Here is a 17,212-nt window from a genome sequence, read left to right as displayed (position 1 = left end):
TATATCAATTAATTTAGGACTTTTTTAGAGAGAGGGTGAATGTCAGTGGTCAGCAGTTGTGCTGCCACAGCAGAGGGCAAAATCCTCCCAACACCACAGCACCATGTGTAATGTCCTAGCACAGGTGTCCAAACAGCATCCATCTCCATGCCTGCTGAAGGGCCACTCCTGCCTGCCAGAACTCCTTGTCCCCAGGCTGCCACCAGCAGGGCCCACAGAAAGGGACACAGCTGTTAACTAGAACTGCCTGGAAATGGTGGTCCTGTTCCAGTTAAGGAGTGGGATGAGGGGAATGGGCATAAGGGCCTGCAAAATTTCAAACACCTCCAGGAAAGCGGAGAGGATGCATAACACAGCCTTCCCCATCCCAGCACCCTGCCCCACAACCCCTGGCTGCCAGGCTGTCTCAGCCACTCGCAAAGAGGCTTTCTGTGCTCAGAGAAGGGAGCTTTCCGCTTACCAGCTGCACAGATGGTGTCCTTTGGGCAGGGTGTGTGTGCACAGGGGGATCACACAGACTACAGACGGAGCAGCCCTATCTAGCCCTAGTGCCACCCCACAGGTCTGAGCTCGGTGGGGAGAAAAGAAAGGGAAAGAAGGCGAGAAAAAGAGGAGGAGAGTTGAATAGGGGGCAGGGCGGTGGGAAGAGCAGAGAAGTAGGGAGGGAAGGAAGAAAGCGGAAAAAAAGGAGGAGAAAGGGGAGGAGATGAAAGGCAAGGGGAGAAGGGAGGACCGGGCGGGGAGGAGGCGTGAGGCCAGGGAGGAGAGGAGGGAGGCAGCTCGGCAGAGAGGGAAGGGACGGGACCCGGCGCCCCGCGGGCCATGCGCCTCCTGGCCACGGCGCTGGCCGCCCTGCTGGCCACGGCCCCGGCCCCAGGTAAGCGGCACCGCGGGCGCGCAGCGGCCGGCGCCCAGCCCCGGCAGCCCCTTCCCGGCCAGGACGGGGCAGCCCCCTCGGCCGCCTGCAGGACCACGGGCTCCGCCTCGGGCTGCCGCCCGCCCCTTCGCGCCGCGGAGCAGGGTCCGGGTCCCCCCCGCACCGTCGGCACCGCGGTAGGGGCTGGGGCAGCGGCCCCGGGCCGCGGCAGCGCCCGGGACTCGGGCACCAGGAGAGGGGGCTTAGCGAGAGGTTAGGGGGGCCGCCGCCCGGGCTCCGCCGGGAGCGAGCGCCCCGCCGCCCCGGTCCCCCGCAGCCGGCCGGGTCCTCCCCCGCCGCCCCCCGCCGCGGGGTGGCCCCTCACCCCGCTCCGCCGCTGCCTTTCCGGGCTCCCGGCAGCAGCGCGTCTGCACAGCGACCCGACCCGCAACTGCGTTTTCACAAAAAACCCTTTCCCATGAAGTTTATGGAAGTGTGTCCTCTGCCCTTTCTGTGCCGGGCGGGACGATGTTTAGCTGCATCAAGGAACTGCCGGCAAAGTTGAGGCAAAGGGAGATTTGGCATTGCTTTTTCCACAGGTGCCTAGACCCTATAGGCATCCAGTGGTCACGGAACCTGTAGGTCGCTTGTAAAAAAACCTCCCCCGCTCAAGACCTTTCTGCCTCCAAAATCAAAGGTGCATTGGCCAGCATTGTGTCCTAAAGCTGCAAAACGGACAGAGTCCGGATCTGAACTTCAAGGCGCAGTGAGGGTTAGGGGGTGGGGAAGCCCTCCTCATTCAAGGTTAATAAAAGAGCTGGATTTGGATCTTCACCTCAAAAGGGCAGGAGATGGTGAAGGCAGAAGTTTGGTTCAAGTCCATCTTTAGTCACTGCAGAAGCTTTCTTAGAGAAGGAGCCTCTGACTTGTGAAACTTGCAGACAGATCCGTTCAACTGAAAACAGCTGGTTGCTTTTGGTGATCTTGCTAGCCAGCTCCTAATTATTTTCACTTAAACAAAGAGCTTTGCTTCTTCCTGGCTCATCTGCTCTTCTTACTTTTTAATTGTAGAGAAGACAAAATAAAGCAGGCTTTGACAGTAATGTTGTTTCACAGAACAAACTACAACAGGGATAAAAGTCATCCCATATGCTTCTACTCATGCAAATCCGAGATCAGAAGGTAACTACCCTGACAGCCTGCCTCTTTAGTCCCTTAGCTATCAGCAGGGGCTGAGGAAAAAAGTCCTCTCAGCCCTGAAGGGTGGGTTGTAGATTCTGCCTGTCAGTCTCCATGGAGGAAGGAAGAGGGTCCTATATATAACTGGAGCGTGAGCAGTGCACAGGAGCAACTCTACTTGTATCTCCACCAAAGTAGCTTGGGTTCTTCCACAAAAACACAGCCATGCTGAAACTGCTCACCAAACATAAGGACCCAACAGTGACTGTAGGTCCTCTGCTACTGTTCCAGCACAGACAGGGGGGACAGCCCTGGCATAGACAGGTTTCTGGCTGCTAAAAGTATTTGTTACTCCTGACAGTGCCGTGAAAGTGTTTTGCTATGTAATATGGCAGACAACAAAGTCCAAACCTTGCTAATGCTTGGAATTAAACTGATGTAAGCAGAAGTGGACTATTTTCAAAATAGGATTTTTCAAAACACAGTTTAGTCAGCAGTAACCTTCCGTGACTCCAAACAGGCTAGTGAGACATGCAGGTAGAAGGCAGCAAAGAAACAAACAGCTAAAACATCGGGATGGGAGCAACTAAGGGAGCTGGTTGCAAATAGAAGAGACGTTTTTGATGATTAAGCACACTGCAAAGGAATCCTCACGTCTTTGACTCACTCTCCTCCCCTTTTCTATAAATAGTTTCCCTTTCCAAGCAGAAGCAGGACTAAAACTCTTGTGGTGATCTCCACCTGAGCGGCTACATCATGCTATACTGGGAAGGCAGGAGAAGAAAAATAGTGAACCCTCACTTGAAGCAGCAATCTGAAGTCTAGAAATTCAGTGCTCTGTTGGCACACAAGCCTGCTCTCTGTGAAGGAGTCTTCTGTCTTGGCAAGGAGCCCATTACAGGGGTAAACCTCATGTTGGGGCTGATCCAGTGCCTCCTAAAGACAGGAGGAACAGTTCCACTAGTGTCTGGGAGCCCTGAATGAGGCTTTTCCTTTCCACATACGAGGCAAATGACCCCTTTCCTCCAAAATCTACCACTGTTCCTGCTCCAATGGCAGTGGGAGGATACAGTCAAATGGACACTGTTTTTCTGTTTTATATAAAGCATCACCTGACCCTGTTCAACATTTAAGATGAGATGAGATGAGATCAGATCATGGTAAAAGCATCAGGAAATTTCCAAAACTCTCCCCATTGCTGCTCTTGTACAGCTGCACCAATAGGAGCTACAGAAGAAAGATAAGGAGATGGATTCCCACTGATCAGACAACATGAAGGATGCAAAATTTGGTATTTCCTTATAAAAAGGCATGTCCCCAGAGGAAAAGTAGAAGCCTTAGGTATAAAATATCTATGTTTGTATGAGTGTAAATGGCTAGAAAGGGATCAGAGATTCCACGTACAATGCTGCTTTATCTTCTTGCAGAGGCTTCCATCATCACCATATCTGAGTTCCTCTGTATTTTCTCTTGGGTACTTTTTGGCACTGTGTTCTGCCTAGTTTCGAATTAAGCAATGATTCTTTTGCCTTTCATTTTGGGACTCTATTCCACAATTAATCCTAGCCAGCTTTTCCAAACAAGAAGTTCACATGTCAGGAAAATGACATAATTGTTTTTCTTTACAGTTTTCACGACATGTTAATAATTTCAATAGAAAAAGTTTGTGTTTTTCATTTAACCAAACCACATTTTTATAAATTAATTATTAAACATTTATAGCCTAAGTAATTATGAGAACCCCAGAAAGTGTTGAAAATCTTATTCCTCATTTACAGAGCAGCACAACCTTCAAAATTTAATCTTATTTCAATGGCACAGGCAGCCATCTTATCTTCACAATTGCCTATAAAGCACCAAGGTCAGGTAACTCCACCAAGTAATAACTGAAGTTTCATGCCTGGAAAGCTTTTGGTGGTATTCAGCCTTAATTTTAAATTTCAACATCCTGTTCTACTTGTGTGCTTTCTACAATCCAAAATAATCTCTTGCTTTGGCACTTACATGAATTGCACACACAAACATCATGCACAGATAATTATATCAACAGTCTAAGGCCACTACTTAGCTGTAGTTTCCTAAAGAAATTACAAAAAAAATCCCTTTCTTTATACAACTTGTTTTCTCCTTCATAAAGAAAAAATAATGTCTACTTGGAAAAAATACACCATTCGGTAGAGCTTTCTATTGAAATGACCCAAAATAATTATTATACTATTAATTTTCAGAGGGTTCTTCTCAAACAGCTGCAACGTAACTTCTTTAATTTAGTGGATTTACTTTAAGTAAGGTGGTACAATTCACCACTCTATTTCACAACTTTACTGGGGCCATAAAACCAGTGTCTCTGCCTCCAATACTCCTTCAGAAACAGAATGGAAATACTTTACTTGCTTATTTTGAAGATAAATATATGTTTGTGTTTCAGGAGCTGATGTCAGACAAGAGTCTGCCAAAACGCTCATCCCCTTTGTTAAAATGTTCCTAGCTGATGTGCTAGAAAAGTGTCCAGAAATGAAAAAATCATTCTCCCAGAGTTCCAATTCTCATTAGTATTTGAGTACAGTATATTCACATAACAGGAAGCTTAATATTCACATTTTAGAGGACATTTGCAGAGTGCATTTCAGGGAGTGCTTGCTCACTGTTGAAATACGGTTCTCTCTCTAGTGGATGCCATCAGACTGGTAGATTACACATTACAAGTCATTTAGGGAACACATTGCCACAATATACCATTGGTCAAAAATAGGTCAGTCTCTGATATGACTAATAAGAACATTGTTAATGTACATTAGGAAGGAAATAAAATGAGTGTTGATTCCCATGCCTCAGAAAATCAGTCCAGCATAAATCGGTTAGGTCAGGAAAGAAAAATCTTCCTCTAATGAACAGCTATGGACTTCTTTCAACCTTCACCTATACTGGCCATGGTTAGAAATAAAGCAGAGAGACAAATAACTGGTCTAAGCTGGGTTCATGCTGAAGAACAGAAAAACAAGAGTCAGAAATGAATGGAACAATGGAATAATCATTTGTCCCAATATAATCTCATGTCATATTTTGTCATGCAAATAATGTCAGATGAAATTGAATTTGGCGTCAGAAGGACTAATCTGACAGATTTAACCCAGACTTGAGATGACCATTTGATTATGACAAGGAGAATATTACTTAAAAGAGAGGCCACGGGGAACTGTAAAGTGAGGAGCTGGTTATGGGCATATAGCGAGGTTAGTAGTCTTTCAGTGATCATCTAGGGAACAGTATCATGTAAGGTTTGCACCTTACAATTATGTCCAAAAGTAGACAGAAACATGCACGTTGAAATTATGTGACCTTATCAAGTTAGCATAAGATTGGGATAGCATGTAGGAAAAACTCAGGACCAAGTAACAAAAGTGGAGCAGAACTTAGTAAAGCAAAGTCATGTACTTGGGGATTAGTAAGAATTTCTTTGAGACACTGGGAACTGAACTGCAAATGACAAAGAAGGGAAAATGGCCAAGTATATTATTTAATTATAAACTGACATATAATGACATGTGAAAATATCATGAAAAAGGACAACATAATTCTGGGGTATACCAGGCAAGGTATATCCCAGTCAAATCTGGGAAGTACTGTGACTCTTTCACAGGACATTGGAGAGCTGCTTTCCAGACACTGTCTATAATTCCAGTCACCCACATTAAAAAAAAAAAAAAATTATTACAATCAAAACCAAAATTTAAACTGGAGCCAATGCAGAGAAGGGCTACTGAGGTGAAGAGGGAAGTGGAGACACTACTTTACTAGAGGAGACTAACAGAGCTTGGCTTCTTTAGCTCAACAAAGCAAAGGCTGAGACACCAGATAATTGCTTTCTATATGGAGCCAGGAAGCAAGTGCTAGAGAGGAAAACACTATTTAAACTTCAAGTTGGCACAGGAACAAATGGGCATAAACTGGCTATTGAAAGAATTTAGCCTGGATATCCTAAGAAGGAGGCAAGTCATCGGAAGAGCTGGTTGTGGAACAGCTTTCCAAAAGACATTCTTGGCTCTTGGTCCATGCTAGTTTTAGCTTAATGCTTGTTCAGACTGATGAAAGATTACGTGATGTTGGGTCTATGACAGCAGCAAGGTGCCCACTTCAGCCCTATCTTATTAAGTAGCGACAGCAAGAATACTAGAGCAGACTCACTAAAGGAGGGCCTTAGTGAATCCTTAACATTCACAGAGAGACAGAAGATGTCAGGTTCTAAAAGCTCATTAAATTGCTGCACGCTGAACAGGTGCCATCAGTTTACCTGCTGTGGACTTGCACGCTGGGACAGATTACGGTGCTCTTGTGCCTGTATGGAGGATTCTCACATCTTTTCTTTCCTTTGCAGATGTTTGTGAGGCTTTAAATGTGACAGTCTCTCCGGGACCAACAGTGCGATACTCCGAGGGAGATAATGCTACCCTTTACTGCCACATTTCTCAAAAGAGAAAGACAGACAATTTGCTGGCTGTGCGGTGGGTCTTCGCTGCATCACCTACCCAGGAGTATCTGATGATCAAAATGACAAAGTTTGGGTCTGTCCAGTATTATGGAAATTATACTCATCATTTCCACAAGCAAAGACTTCATCTTCTTAAGGAGAAACATGGAACTATGTACAAATTTCTTATTCTAAGCCTCCAGCAAACAGATCAAGGACATTATATATGCAAAGTCCAGGAAATTGGCAAACACAGGAATAAGTGGACAGCATGGTCAAATGGCACAGCAGCTACTGAAATAAGAGGTGAGAGGCTACTGATTTCAATTCTATCATTTTTCTTGTCCCACGATCCCTGTTTTTCTTTTCGTTCAAGTTCATCCATAAGACATTTGAAGTTAGGTTATTTTTAAGTGTTATCTGTGGATATGAGTAGAAAACGTAATACTCAACCTCCTTACTTACACATTACAATTTAAACATTATTCAGGCCATAATAAAATGTAAAGAAGTGAGAAGATTGGTAGATTTGTACAAGATAGTGCATTTCCTTTGCCTTTTACCAGAATAGCAGTAATTAAAACTCCTTTACATTCAGCTACAGGTCTCTACAGCTTTGCTAGTGGGAATAAACAAATGCCATTATTATTTAAATACAAAGAGACAGAAACAGAGAAACAGAGAGAAATTAACTTATTTTCTGAAGAATATGCAGTGGGTCAGCCAGAAATAGAAGCATTATAATTTAGGTCTATGTTTTGCCTCTCTCTTGGTGTTTTCATTGCTTTTAGTTCTAGTCTAGCAGCAGTTGGTAAGTAGCGTTTCTAGTATCACTTCTGTACTTTTGTTTATGCCACTTGTAGCCAGAAAGCAGAGCTAGAAAAGCAGTGACCATCCTGCTGGTATTGAACTTCAGATAAAGAAATGACCAGCAACGACTGAGGATTTTGAACCAAGTTGAAAAAAGGCCTTCTCTCAAAATCTAACGCCACCACACCCACGCTTTCAGAGATGGGTGAAACTGGCTTTTAGAGAACAGATGCCTTTGAAGGAGTCGTTGAGCTCTGCAGTTGTGCCATTAGCGCTAGCTGGCAAACTAGCCCCCTGCTTGTGGTTTTATAAACAGAAAAGTTGATTTCCCACAGGTCCAACTCTAAAGATAATGCCAAAAATCAAGTGTGACTGCTTGGTCCATGGGTCGGGAAATTCAAAAGGTTCATCCAGCAATCACAGGAAAACTTGTGGGAGAAAGCTGTACTTCATGAAGTTTCTGCCATTGCTGTTGATACTAAATTTATTGTTGTGTTTAGACTGCAAAGGTTATTCTTGTAGCTGGGAAACCCTAATCCCCCTTATCTAATTTATGTTTTGGGGAAAGTGGCCCTAGCTCTCCTCTGAAACCAGTTTTGCTCTGAGGGAACTCTGTTGACTACAGGCCTTTTCAAGATAGATTTGAACACGTTTACATAGTCTTAATCCAAAGCACATTCTGTCAATGCCAACTTCACTGGTGTCATTCAGGTTTCTGTATCACTTTCGGATTATAAAGACACAGGGAGACAAATGTCACAGCAAAAAATAATCTTTGTGAGTATATGATCTCCTGTGGATAGCTCTCAGGTATCACAAGCTTTCATTTTGATCTATCAGAAGTATAAGAACAAAGATGTGAAAAACACATAATGAGAGATAAAGAGCGTTTACGCTTCACGTTGACCACCAATGTTTAAATCTGCCTTGAGAAATCATGGCATTAATATAATGTAATTAGCTGATTATTACTAGCAATGATGAAAGACATTAATGATCCAAAGCTGAAGTTCTGTGTAGATTAGTAGCAAACAATATGGATCAATTTTAAACAATAGCAAGAAAATCCTAGTCTAAACTATTTGGTCTTATAGGGTATGCAAAACTTGTCTGGAAAGTCTCTAAGACATTCATATGGGATTTCCTCTGCTTCCTGGTTGCAGACAGTCAGAAATATAAATAATGACGGAGCAGGACGAAGTCCAAACCGGAACCCCAACCCCTTATCTGTCTCCACCAGGGAAAAGCCCACCCCTCCAGCACCCAGACCCCAGCTGTGTGCATCAGTCACGCTTCTTCCCCTGAAGATCAGGGAAGTGGGACTTAAAGGAAAACTTCACCAAAGTTCATTAGACTCTTAAATACAAATCACCAGAGCAATCAGTACCATGGGTCAGAAATGTGATCCTGCAGCCCAATGTCATCTGTAATCCATAACCTGGTATCCTAAAGAAACCAAAGCCTACGTGATCACACTATCAACTAGACTGCACCCTTTTGAATCAATGGGCTGATTTTAACGAGATAACGGTCTTAAAGATATTGAGGTTGTACAAGTAATGTGAAATTGGCTGGGGGGGAGGGAGAGAGGATCTGCAGGAACTTCCTCACTGAAGGAAAGCTGTAAGAACAAAAAAGGTAATTATTGTTCTTGAGCCGCCATGTGCCCAGTCACCTTCCACATCGCAGTCAGTAAGTGGGGCCCCTGGACATACCACAGGAGGAGGTGGCCAGTACTAAGGTTGTTGCAGAGGGGGGAGCCATTAGGGTACAGGACACAGAATTCATTAGCCTCACAGCTCAAAGAACAGTTTCTTCTTTGATTTTTGTTGCTGTTTTCACTCTTCTGTTTTTGAATGAGGAGGAATGAAAACACTAGAGCCCAACATCTCCTGAACTCAGCCATCTTAATCTCTGGAGGGCATTAAGTTTTGCAAGCACTGACCCCATGTTGGGCAGCTGGAGCCAAGACACAGTGGTTAGTCTTGTAACCACACAGGGATGTGAAATGAAACTTTATTGTATGCATGATTTAGCCCTACAGACTTCAGGCATTAGCTTGCTCCATGCTCAGCAGTCATTCTTCCCTGCTGTTCCTGCCCTTGGCTAGGAACTGGCTCTCCTCCTCCTCTCCCTATCTCTTCCTCCTTCACCTCTCTAGATTTGGCTGAAAGGAAGGATTCAGCCACTGTCAAGAAGGAACTGGCAAGCAGGAGGACTGATCACTCCAGCTGCCTCAGCCTCTCACCTCTGGCAAGGGGCAAAGCTGGCGACTGGTGTGGGGAAGGGAAGCCAAGGCTCTCATCTCAGCCTAGAAGGAACAAGTGGTTCAAGTGCTGTGCTGGGGGAGAAGAGGAGGAGAGGCTGACAGTAACTACCAGGGGGTGTCACTTCCAACAGCACCTCGAATGGATGGCCAGGGCTGAAGCTTGCAGGCCTACCAGCAGGGCTGGGAGGCCACCATACAATCCCGCAGTCTCCTAGCAGATAGATCACACCTTCTTCCAGTGCTTTGGGGAAGAAATTCTGAGGATAACTTGAGGGATGGGAGCTAGAGAGGGCCAGGTCTGGTGTCAAGACACAGAGAGAAGCAGCGAGGGAGGAAAGTACTGTTTCAGCTGGGGGCTTACGCTATACTGACCCTTCCCCTGAAATCCTCTGCACCAGACCAGGTAGCTGTCTGCAAGAGTAGTACACTGAAAGATAGAGTGGATAACAAGTAATGTGCTTCTTGCACGAAGGACTTGCAAAATAGACCAATAGATGTACCCAAGGAGTGCAGAACAAGTAACAGGTTTGCGGGGAAGAAGAGAAAAAAAAAAAAAAGAGAAAATCAGATGGAGAATCATTTTTTAGGATTTTCCTGTGATAATATCATTTCATAGGGCAGGTCAGCATTTTAAAGAATGTTTTCTCATTCACTGAATGATGGAATTTCTTACATGCCTATAGTGAAACATACGGATTTGTCAGGAGTGCTTGGAAAGGGAATGACATGTTCCAGGTAAATGGCAGCAGAAGAAAAAGCAATATAAAATATTGTCACACCACCTGTCATACCCCTCCTCACAAAAAGCCACTCTGCATCTTTCATAGCTGCTCAGGCTATTGCTTACTGTAACACAGAAACTTCTCATTGCTCTTCCTAGCTAAAGTGTGGGGTTCAGTTCAATTTAGTTATTGCAAAGAAGGAAAATGTAACTTTTCGGTCCAGCCCTTAAATACTATTTTTCCCCCCTGATTTTTAATATGATTCATGAATACATAATCAGGGTGGGGATTTGAGACTCATGACTTCATCTTTCTCACACTCTCTGGTCAGCAGTATTGCTTCTCTCTGCTTCAAACGTAACCCAAAGCAGAGCAGGAACCCGAGACAGGGGAGGAAGGCAGGCCCACCTGTAGACCAGACACACCGACAACACACCCCGTGGGCATCTGAGGCAGACACCACCACCCCCCCGGCCACCCCGAAAGAGTATTTATTCTAATTCTAAATCCAGATTAAAGATACTAAGACATCTGAAAAATTACTTATCTTTAAATGCCATAGCAACTGTTTTACTGCTAAAAGCCTGTTTACTGGAAACAAAGGACACCTTAGCTAGCATTCGGTTAACACACTGTGAGCGTACAGGACTTGCTACGCATGGGAGGGAAGGCAACTCTTCTCAGAGTGGTGATAAAGTCCCCAATTTCCCCAATGGTAACACTTGGGCTTTTCAAGGAAATTTTGTTCCAAACACATTTTGTATTTTATATTATGATCGGTTACACTTTTTATTGCAAAGGGATTTACTTATACTACAGTTAGATCCAGGATGCAACAAAAGGAGCAATACAAATTGTACTGCTTGTGCTTTATCAAATAAGGTAACAGTATTCAAACAAATCACAGTTGCTGTCTTGTCTGACATTTTGTTCCAGTTAATGTGTCTGCAATTATGGCCAAATTCAAAATAGTATCTTTATGCTAAAGCACCAGGCACATTTCTTACAACCTTGTGCATCAAGTGGATGCAGAAGTAGCATTTAGGTCCCTTTTTTTGTTCACACAGGAAGAGGAGGTCACTGTGTAAGACAGAAATTTCCAGAGGGAATGGAAAAGGGTCATTCTGCTTCTTCAAAATCTGACTTGCTCTTGAAGCAGAAAAAACCTGGGGCAGTTCAGTATATAGCCTTTGTTAGCCACCAAGCATAGCACTATTCAAAGCAAAAGACTTTACCAGATTACAGCTGGGTCTGTAGTATCTACTGCTATTAACTTATATTCAGATTTTGTTATTTGCTAGCAAGTTTGCAGGTGTGAAGTTGTGTAGGCCATGAAGAAGTTGCAAGTGCATTTTCTTGCAACGCAAATTTATACAGATACACATATTGGAGATGTGGAAAAACAATTGAGCTACAGGCTACGATTCCTCAATATGTAATGATGGCAGTTAAAAGTTTAGCTACATATCTGGCTTCTCCTTTAGGGACAGAATATATTTCTTCAGAAAAGGAGCCTCATCTGATGGTGATGGAGTCCTTACAGTCTTCTGTTCATAGACTCACCTGTCAATTAAGCAACTTCCTAGTGTTTTCAGAAGACCCAGCTGAAATTTGAACTGTTGCAGTTTGCCCCCTTTAGGTGCAGTGAATACAAGACAACAAATAGGATTTATAAAAAGGCTGCTGTTAAATCTTGGTAGTAAAACCAAGAGAAGTCCATGTCCTGATGTTGCCAAGAAGTGTCTCCTACTCCAGCCATGCAACATCTTCCCTCTAAGCTAAGGTGAACCTTTTCCCCTTCCCCCATCTTCTCATTAAAGGCATCTGTTCTTTTCCCGGGTTTGTGTGGTCAGTGTTAGCCTAAAACCAAGTTAATGATCTTTATTATAGTACAGAATACACTAGAAAAGTTTATTTGAGGAAAAAAAAGACATCAGAAAGATGGTTCTCCCACTGCCTTCCTATCAGAAAACTCAAAATAGTGAGTAGTCTTCTCAGAAGAATACGCAGCACCTCCAAACCATCATTTATAGTTGGGTAGTCCCTCAAGCCCACTATGCAAGGTACTGCACATTTCTTAGGAAGAGCAATATGTGTTGCAAATGGTTTACAATCCAAGAGAAGAGACTACATGTAGGAGGACACAGAAAATTAGGCAGTCCAACTATAATCCTACTGGCATAGACAACACAAACAAGTAGAGATGATCACAACAATCTGTCTCGTTAGGAAGTATATGTGTCAGAGTTTCCCATAGTTCTATTAAATATTAGTTGCATGTGGCGTTTTCTAACAGTAAAAATGTTGCAAGATACAGGAATGCAAGAATTTTTTTTCCCCCAAAATGAACAAAAGCCCTTTTTTTTTTTTTCAGAGAAAGTATTCTAAAATACTTGCCAAAAATCTACACATGTGATACTTTCATGTAACAAATGAGTAGATTTGTTAAAAAATTCAGGATGAGCTTCCCATCACAATTAAACAGAAGATTTCATTAGTCCTGAAAGCAGTTCCATATAAACTGAGTTAGCCCCACACCTCACATTCACTGCAGGACACTCCTTAATGAATTACCTTTCCAGTAAGAAGGAGGTTCAGACCTCATTGGCAATCTCATGGACATCACCGGACTCCTATTCCATTGCAATGATTGCTAGCAGAAAAAAAATCATGGATTACCATAAGTGAGATCATCTAGTCTGATGTCATCAAAAAATGTCAGCATGCATAAACAATCTGGCTGAGGAGAGCAGAGAGGGTTTTGAACAGTGATCCAGCAGTCAGAGCATTTGGATTCTAGTACTAGGTTATACAGCTGTTATGACATTGACATTCATCCATTTGCCCAGAGTTCTGTAGTCTGCTCCTCTTTCTGAAACAAAGAGTGCAATTCTGTGCAAAATCTGCAGCTATTTTCCCTCTTACTTGAATTAGGATATAGTCATTTGGTTGGCCCTTTTTCTAGGATATAAAGGTGAGCTGGTACACCTTGTGGTCATGCAGTCTTCCTTCTCAGGGGAAAAAGAACCCGACCCATAGGCAGGGGAATTACTCTGGCCAAGAATTTAAGCTATTCTGCACTCAACAGTCAATGACCATTGATAAAGCACTGACAGAGCAGTTTACATTAATTAAGATGTTCAGGCTAATCTGTTCCTACATCTAAGCCAAGGACACTGAGGGTAAGTAGATGCGTTCTGCTTCCCAGCTCAGATATGCACTTTCTAAAGCATTTGGACATGCTTCAGAAAGTCCATGCATGCATGGGTGGCTTCTTTGCAGATAGGCAGGTGTCATATCCATGTATCTTTAAAAGGCACGGCATAGAAGCCAACTTCTGAAGGAAGGAAGAAGAAAAAGAACTCACGAGCAGTGCTCCCACTTTAACGGGTTATTTGGGTGCTGTTGTAGGAACGGCAGGGCAGTTCAACGTGCCAAGGGACATCCACAAGAGCTTTGGAAGGAAGGCAAGTTGAACAAAACCAGGGGCCTACAGAGTCAGTCCTGAAGCTGGGGAAACATATTGGCAGAGATTACTTCAGTGCCAAGCATTGCTAGAACAACTTCCCTGTTTTTTAAAAAAATCGGTGCCTAATGTGGCTGGCTCCAAGTCAATTCTCAGGAAGTCTTCAGAGGGGTGTCCTTCAGTAAAGCTACTGCTCTTCCAATTATTTTTTTTTCCCTTAACCTCTAAAACTTAGAAATAGACTACAGTGTTAAAAAACCTTCTTAACTACAAAGGAAAATAAATTCCCATTCTCTTGAGCAAAAGTTGTTCATCTCCTCTCTCAGAAGTAGCCTGTTTTGGGACAGAAACACAAATTGCAACCCTAGAGGTACAAGTTCTGGGTAACTGAGAACACAGACATACAGCATTAATAGCAGCTTTTTCCCTGGGATACTCAGACAATCCCCACAATGCTACTACAGACCTTAAAGCAGATGGCCACCCTATTCTAAGGCCTAGGCTCTTCTAAAGTGTGTTTCTATCCTCTTGCTGTACTTCACTGCATTTAACTTTCAATTGAAGAGCCACACATTTCATCTTCCCAGAATAAGATGACAACAAGGAGGCAGTCTCGCAACCCATACAGCATTTGTGAGGGATGCCAAACCAGATGAGATTTGCTGGAAGACATTTTTATAAATCTGTTTTGTAACTGAAGTGTTTCATTGAAAGGTCATTACCCTGTGAGATAAGGCAAGATCTTGGTGCAGTGAATTCTAAGGCAGAACTACATTTACTTCAAGAGGTCCCAACATTTTGTGTCACACATTTTCAGTTCTTGTCATGTCTTCTTTGTTTTTTTTTCAGTGATTTCATCAAAATCTGCTGATGATCCCACTTTCAAGAAAAACCATGAAGCTTGGAAGTTTTTTGAAGGTAAAGATACATCTAACTGCTACTGGTTGTATACAAGATGTTACTTTAGTTCAATGCTACAGTACAACTAAAGTGCCCCGATCAGGCCCAATTTTGCTAGTTCGTGTGCAAACTCAGGTCTTGCCTGAAAAACCATCCCACAGCATACAAGGGGTGCTGGAGAAAAGAGAATGGAAGGCTCCAGTTTCAGTTTCTCATATGTTTGTTCAATGGGAAAATAACCTATGCCTGGCTAATCACGCAATGCAAATAAACCCCCTTACCCAGGAAGGTGCTGCGTGAAGAAGTACCAAGCACTCTGCACTCCCACTAGCCTTAGAAACTGCTCACCAGACATGCTCTGCGCTGCAAGAGCAGCCGAAAGCTCCCTTGAGTTGCAGGGCAAGCCAGTATTTTCTGTGTAGATTAGTGAACAACTGTTCTAGGAGACTGAAATCCAGAATCTGCAGGCAATTGGGATTCCCTCCTCCTCCTCCTCCTGCCCCAATCTGGAGTGCCAGCGAAGCACCAGCACGGCATTTGCAGCCACGCTGCTGCACTGCCTGCCAGGCAGTGGTGCTCGCTCGCAGGCTGGCCTGGATCCTGTGGGGAGCCTTACTGTTAAAACCACAATTTACAAGCTATATTGTTGTACTGTGTAAAGGGAACGAAGCACAGAACTACAGGTCAGGGGTCTAGTTCCAGCAACGCTATTTTCTACAAGAACACTTGACCTCTGAGGCTTAGTTTCCTCTCTGTGAAGCAGGAAAGAAGCCAGTATACCTCCCTAAGGACATTTTAAGACATTAATGGGTAGAGCATCCTTAAAGTACTCTATTTAAAGTTCTAGTAAAAGCAGAAATAAGTCATTAAAGATTTCTTCTCCTTCTGAACAAAATACTCCATCTTGATCTGCCATGGTACAACTCCTGTCAGCTCCAGTGGGAATGTGTTATGGCACCTGAATAAAAGCCATAAAGGGAGACTGAGGCAGTAGATTGAAAAATTAAAAGGAAAAAAACCACAAAAATTTCAAGCCAGTGCTGCCACCAGAAGCAGCAGTCACAGACTTTCCTCCTTCTTCTGCAGCCACTCAGCACTTCCCCCACCGCCACTTTTTTTTTTTTTAAAACCAGTACAGCTGTTTGAACTGGGAAATAATCCAACTGAAGTCCTTTTGGTTTTTGGTTGCCCCACCAAAAAAAGGAAAAAAGAAAAGAGGAAAAAACCCCAAACCAGCCCTTTCCTCCCTCCTGAAAGCAAGCCCTCGTAACTACACCTATTTGCATTTATGGAGACTTCAACCAAATTTTAAACTGAGCAGGATACTGTATGAAAGTTTCAAGAGGGATAAATTACTTCTGAACTGATACGCTAAATCTTTTGGGCCATGGTCTATTTAGATTTTGTAGACATAACTTTTTTCTATCCTGTAAGCATGAAGCATAGAGCTGCAACGCTGACCATCATCTATGCTTGGCTTTCAGATTTGTACGTGTATGCCGTCTTTGTGTGTTCAATAGGAATCATCAGCGTCCTCCTTTTTACACTTGTCATCCTCTGTCAGTCACTCCTGAACAAGAGGAGATCCACAGGTGAGTGAAATGTCATTCTTGCTGACTGCAAGGCCCTTACCAAAGAGGGAGAGGGGGAGAAGGAGAATGCAGAAAAGGCAGGGAAGACAAATATCTCTTTGCCTTGATTTTAATAAAAACAAACAAAAAAATATTGGTAGAAAAGACCATTTCTGCCAGCAAAACTAGAACAAAGGCATTTTGCTCCCTTTAATTGCTTTAAATTTGCTTTGGACTTTTCAAAATTTTTCAACTTCGCATAAACATAAATTGAAGGTTGTTGGAACTTCTTTCAAAGAAGACCAAGTGCTGTATCATTAAATTGCGTTTTGACCAGATGTAGCTAACATTTTGCATGAGTGACATTTCTGCAGACAAGTTTAGAGGGGTTTCAAAGCGGTCATCTTCTGTTCTGTTTTCTTCTCCCTTCCTGACTGGCTGTCAATATTCTTGGGAAAATGGAGGTTATTAGCACTCTCTCCTTCATAGCGTTCTTTGAAACCAAAGCATCATTTTGTCATTCAGATGTGCATTTTCATAATAATCTTTCAAGATCAAGGATTACTGTTTCATTCTTCTCTTCCTCAGAGAGCGTTTCTCAGAGAGGCTAAACCTGCATGAAAGCAGCCCTATTGTAATCAAAAGTGCTATTTCATACCTGTGGAGTAGCCAGTGCAGGCTCTACTTTCATTTTGGTTTAAGAGTGGTTTATTTGGAGACCTCACACAAGCTGTGAGGATGCAATACCAGCATGCTTAGCAGCCACCACGTTAGAGGAGAGCGTAAAGACCATCTCTGAACAGAAGATTTCAAAACGAGTTTGGTTAGTGATTTGTCCTTTAATGACAGGAGAGAATCGTAACTTTGCTGCCTCTTCAGCACTACACACGTACCATGAAGGAATGAGTGACTCAGATACACGAGGGAGAATACATGTAAGCCAAAAATAGATGTGTACAGAAGTCCTTGCC

General features: G+C 43.3%; 1 protein-coding gene across 2 annotated transcripts in view; it reads left to right on the top strand.

Moving 5' to 3' along the window:
- The first annotated feature begins 650 nt into the window (after window positions 1-650).
- VSTM4 (V-set and transmembrane domain containing 4) overlaps window positions 651-17,212 on the top strand; it is a 42,272-nt gene continuing 25,710 nt past the window's right edge. The window contains exons 1-4 of one of the 2 annotated variants that reach the window (XM_075154617.1): window positions 651-877; window positions 6,411-6,809; window positions 14,620-14,688; window positions 16,155-16,262. In XM_075154617.1, the coding sequence (XP_075010718.1) occupies window positions 823-877; window positions 6,411-6,809; window positions 14,620-14,688; window positions 16,155-16,262 (631 nt within the window). In that variant the 5' untranslated portion in view covers window positions 651-822. The remainder of the gene's footprint in view (window positions 878-6,410; window positions 6,810-14,619; window positions 14,689-16,154; window positions 16,263-17,212) is intronic. The other variant, XM_075154619.1, reaches the window with a different exon arrangement.

Source organism: Calonectris borealis, chromosome 7 (assembly GCF_964195595.1).
Source record: "Calonectris borealis chromosome 7, bCalBor7.hap1.2, whole genome shotgun sequence".
Taxonomy (NCBI): domain Eukaryota; kingdom Metazoa; phylum Chordata; class Aves; order Procellariiformes; family Procellariidae; genus Calonectris; species Calonectris borealis.
This window is presented reverse-complemented; position numbering and strand designations above follow the sequence as displayed.